The sequence below is a fragment of the Lupinus angustifolius genome, chromosome LG02 (assembly GCF_001865875.1).
Source record: "Lupinus angustifolius cultivar Tanjil chromosome LG02, LupAngTanjil_v1.0, whole genome shotgun sequence".
Classification (NCBI taxonomy): Eukaryota; Viridiplantae; Streptophyta; class Magnoliopsida; order Fabales; family Fabaceae; genus Lupinus; species Lupinus angustifolius.
The window spans coordinates 4,124,671-4,129,992 of record NC_032010.1 but is presented as its reverse complement, the minus strand read 5'-3'; the positions used below and the strand labels follow the sequence as shown (position 1 = coordinate 4,129,992).

General features: G+C 41.2%; 1 protein-coding gene across 1 annotated transcript; it reads left to right on the top strand.

Moving 5' to 3' along the window:
* LOC109326035 lies at window positions 2,190-4,969 on the top strand. The gene is made up of 4 exons (XM_019558674.1): window positions 2,190-2,348; window positions 2,824-3,821; window positions 3,965-4,178; window positions 4,808-4,969. Exons 1-4 carry the CDS (start codon window positions 2,190-2,192, stop codon window positions 4,967-4,969), a joined length of 1,533 nt encoding a protein of 510 aa, XP_019414219.1.

Below are 5,322 nucleotides of genomic sequence, written 5' to 3'. Positions count from 1 at the left end.
GATTATGAGCAACGGAACTCAAAAACACGTTTTTGGGCCGAAATCGGGTGAATTTGGGCCCGACAGCAGTCCCAAAACTTTTCCGTCACAAATATTACAAAAATTTACCATAAAATAGAAATTCGAAAAACAAGACTAACACTCAACTACGGTTTAGCCTAATTCATTACCTATTAATTTCTAAAATTAATTTTTGTTGAAAATAAATAATTAATAAAATATATCGAATTTTCACGGTGTTACACGTCCGTCTCAGAGATGTGAGGATTGTCGAGCTTGAAAGAGATCTCAGATCAAGCCAACAACAAGCCGTTATAGGACAAGACCAAGTCGCTCATTTGATAGGACGAGTCTCGCATTTGCAAGAAGTGCATCAAAATATGGACGAGTACCGAGAGGCTCTAGCCAAGGCTAAAGGTAAAACAAAATGGTACAAGCGAAGGGCATATGAGCTGCAATCTGAATACAAAAATATGGGGTTCGAAGTCAAGTGGAAGGAAGAGGACAAACAAAACAAACTTGAGGCTGCCAGAAGAATCACAGAAGAAGTAGAGGGATGCAAAGAAATGTGGAAGCATAGGTTCATATCCTTGTTGAGACATTGGGAGACTCTCAATTGTGGTTGGCTCGAAGATTTCGAGTTTGTGTACGAGGAAAGCATAAAAGTGGGGGTTAATCTACCAACAAAGGTCAGAACATTCTTCAACGATTATCATAACAAAACTCAAGGAGTCAGGAATTGGAGGGAATCTATGGGATGGATGAACCCCGAGCCGAAGGATGAGTCAACATTTATGGAAGAAGACCCAGAGGAAGAAGAATCGGAAGAAGAAGAAGATATTATAGTAATAGATGATGATTAGGATGAACTTTTAAATTGTATAAAAAGGGGAGAAAAAGAGAAACATTGTAATTCTCCCCTCTTAAAAAAAAGTGATAAATAAAGTCCATTTTTATTTCCTTCATCTTTAACTTTCTATCCTCGTCATTCAATTCTTTTAAAATGTAAAACTCAGATATCTGGTTAAGAAGAACTCAAAGATATGATAACATTATTAGCCTGTGGCTTAGAAAAATGCAACCAAATTATGGAGCCCTTGTGCTCCTTCTATGGTTGTCATTAACCGCAATACGATCTAATGGGGTTATAACCTTAGAAAACGATTGCGGGATGATCAACAAGTATTGTGCGAACAATGCACCGTTGGGTAAAAAAAGGAATTAACCTTATATAAATCCTAATGAATGATTATTTAATGAACGTTTAAAAAAATGCAGTTCTTTAATTAGAAACCATTGCGCATTCTCGGAGTTACTCATATAACACCAGATCACGAGCAAGGATGGACGCTAACTTCACAAGCACTGAGAGGAATTTTGGATTGGAAATTGACGAGGTCAAATGGAAGATGGATGAAATGGCTCAAGCATAGAACATGATGGAAGACTCGTTGAAGGATATCAAGAATGTTCTCACCCTTCTAGTTGCCAACCAAGGAGGAACAAACGCTGGAAGGCAACAATGGGATGCTCCCCCGATTGGGGGTGGATACCGTCCCATTGGAAATGCCCGGTAGAAGGGATAAGGCTCCAACATGCCTCGTTTTGAACAACCTCAAAGACCCGTGTTCGACCCGCTAAATGAGGAAGGGAACAAGACATATGAGGAGTGGATGGCGAAGGTAGAAGATCAACTAAAGAATATTCGGGGGGTCGATGCCCATGGGTCCTTCTGAATTGAAGAATTATGTCATGCCACTAATGTTGTGATCCCGAAGGATTTCAGGGTACCAGATTTCTCGAAGTACGATGGAAGTGGCAACCCACGATTCCATCTAGTGTGTTATGCTACAAAGATGACCATATGGTCAAAGGAGGCCAATTTTCTCATTTTCTTTTTCCACGAGAGTCTAACTAGCCCAATACTGGAGTGGTATTTAGAGATGGATTTGAGTCGCATCTCTAGATGGACTGAGCTTGCTGACTTATTCATGGATCAATGTAAGTTTAATGTGGAATTAGATCCGACTCGTGAACAGCTTGGGGCAATGTAGAAGAAGAAGGTGGAGTCCTTTAGAGAATATGCCATAAGATGGAGGGGTTTGGCAGTGCAGGTGCAACTCAAAATGACCATGCCAGAAATGTGCTCGTATTTTGTGGGGACCTTGGGGGCCCCTTACATCGGAATAATGGCAGGGGTTGCATATAAATATTTTCGGGAGCTGATGGATGTCGGTGACAAGATTGAGATGTTGACAAAGGCTGGAAAGTTGTCAGTAGGTGAGGAGGATGGAAATGGTACTAAAAAGAACATGTTGTCGAGGAAAAAGGAGAACGCGATGAATCAGGTACATCAACAACAATGGAGGTCCCAACACACATCTTATGATCAAACACCAGCCTACCAAGTAAAGAATGTCCCCCAATCCTATAATTACACTCGCCCCCAATACACCAACCAACCCCGACCATATATATCCAACCATACCAACCCTCTATACCAATCAAACCGCCATGAACCCATCAACACACAAGCCCAAACAAATCGCCGCCAAAAGACGTTTTTCCCTAACCTACCCCTTTTCCAAAACTTGCTATATCCAATGATGAACTTTTCTGCCAACTAGTGGACCATCGCCTATTGCTTCTTGGTACGATGCAAACCGCACATGTAACTATCATATGGATGTGGCGGGACACTCCATTGAGGACTGTGAGCAGTTTAAATTGGTGGTAAGAAAACTCATGGCATGTGGGAAGCTTGAGTTTGAAGATGATGCTCGGCCAGCTATCAATAAGAATTCGATCGCAAACCACAATTAGGGGGCAAATGCTGACAATGTGGATAAATTGCTAGTAAGGAGGGTGTGTGACTTGAGAATGTCAATGCAACACATCTTTGATGATTTGAGGAGGACTGGCTATAACGTAGTAGCACCACCCACAAATGTATATGATGAGAGGTGTCGGGATCCGGAATCTCATTGCGATTATCTTTATGGCCAGGCAGGACACTCCATAGAGGACTGTTGGGGATATAAGGCGAGGGTGCAAGTCGTGCTAAATCTTGGGGTCATTCAGGCGAGAAAGGCTAAATCTGATGGTGAAGAAGTTGATATGGTTAAAAAGGTCACACTCAGAGTCCTACTCCTCAATGAATCAAGTCACGAGAGAGTGACTCTTAGGGTGAGAAAGCCTCAGTCCTTCACCTATGAGAACACACATACTGTCCCATGGAGTTATTGGGTTAAGGTTGACGCAACGTGGGAAGTCCTTGAGGTTCAAGTGTCAAAGATGGTCATGACAGGTGAAATCACAAGGAGCGGAAGGAGTTATGGTCCGCCAGATGGAGAGACTCGGAAAGTAGGAAAGAAAGTTGGAGGGAAGGATGACATGACAGAAGAAGTCATTGAAAGGAAGGAGGAAGAATTTCTAAAGATCATGAGACAGAGTGAGTATGATATGGTGGAGCAGTTGGGGAAAACTCCTTCTAAGATATCTTTGTTGAGTTTGGTATTATCCTCAAATTTATACAGAAAGGCGTTATTGAGGGTGCTTAACGAGGCTTACGTTAACCCCGATGTCACGCCTAGCAAGATGGTTAACATGGTAGATCATGTGAAACATGTTAACATGATAACATTCTTTGATGAAGAAACGGTGAGGAGGTCGGAGAAAATACCTCGTACACTGCTCATTACTGCCAAATGTCGAGGTCATATTGTCAGCAAAATACTAATTGATGGATGGTCAGCTCTGAACATCTTACCGCTATCTACTTTGTTGTCCATGGCGGTTAGTAGTGATGAAATTGTTCTGAGGTAGATGATTGTGCATGCTTCCGTTGGAAATCAGAGGAGTATATTGGGTGAGATCACATTGCCATTGGAAATCAGACCTAGTGCCTTTCAGGTTCTGTTTGTGGTATGCATGTGGATTCTTCATATACAATGTTATTGGGAAGATCCTGGATTCATGAAGCAGGAGCTGTACCATCCACTCTACATCAGGCCGTGAAATTCATCAATGATGAAATGGTGATCACAGTACATAGAGAAGAGGAGGTCCTAGTTTTGAAACCGATTTCGGTACCTTATGTGGAGAGTACGAAGGATGGTGATGACTTCTTGCATAGCGTTGAGGTTTGTGGTACCCAGCAACGTGAAGGGAAGGGTCATGTGTGTAACGCCCCGAAAATCATTTCATATTTAATATATTTAATCTCTTAGAAAAATGGGTAAATTTTTCTTTCCTTTTTTTTCTTTTATGTAACCTATAACTTACAAATCATTTTCACTTTTACCTTATTCCATTTTCAAGATGTCACATTTTCAAACCTTGCGAAAATAAAATTCTTAATACATTGAAGATAATTAAATGAACACAATTCTTTTATGAATACCCCTCATTCATAAAATTCTTGAATAAATACAAAATTGTTTACAAGGCGAAATCTAATCATAACCACAAATAAATAAAACTAAAATACAAAGAAAATAATGTTAGGGCATTGGTATTACAAAAAGTACCTCACACAAGTTCCTATCACAACAAAACAAAAGAGAAACCTCCTAAACAAAAGAGAAACCTCGCTACGGTCTTCCTCCATCTCCGAGTCAGAAGAGATCTCAATGACCTCAACTGAAACTTCTATGCAGATAAGCTCTACACAGTCGTCATTGTCTTCCTCCTCCTCCACTTCATCCGCTCCCCAATGCGTCGAGGGGTCCGAGTGTACCCCATTGGCCTGGCCCCATCTGTCTCTCTTGGCGTCGATCCTGATGATGAGAATCCTGTTTGGGGCCAGGTCCTAACAACTTCTGGTACGCTTCGAGCTTCAGTCGGTACAGAAAATCCAGCGGTTGCGGGTCTTCAGTCGGGCAAAGTGAATGATGCCTCCCGAACTGCGTACTTCGGTGGAAGATGCAGAACTGAGCCATTGCTTATCCAATCCAGCTCCAAGTCATAAGGACCTGTGAAAGCGATAACCTCAGATCAGTGCTGATGGGTCCATCTGAACATGCATCCAAATACACCAGAAGAAAAGAGAAGGAGTAAAACATCTATGAAAAACTTGTTATCGACGTTGTGGAATTACATGGAATAATACACCAAGACAACACACGAGTACAGATATATCATGTGATCATACAAGCATATAATAACGATGAATGAAGTATAAAACTCTAGAATTTAGAATCAATATCAAAGAATGTCATGTATGCAATGTGATGCATGAGTCCACCATCCTTACTCCTTTATCCTCCCAATAACTATTCAGAAATAACTGAGAGTACAATTCCCATAACAAGCCGATTTGAT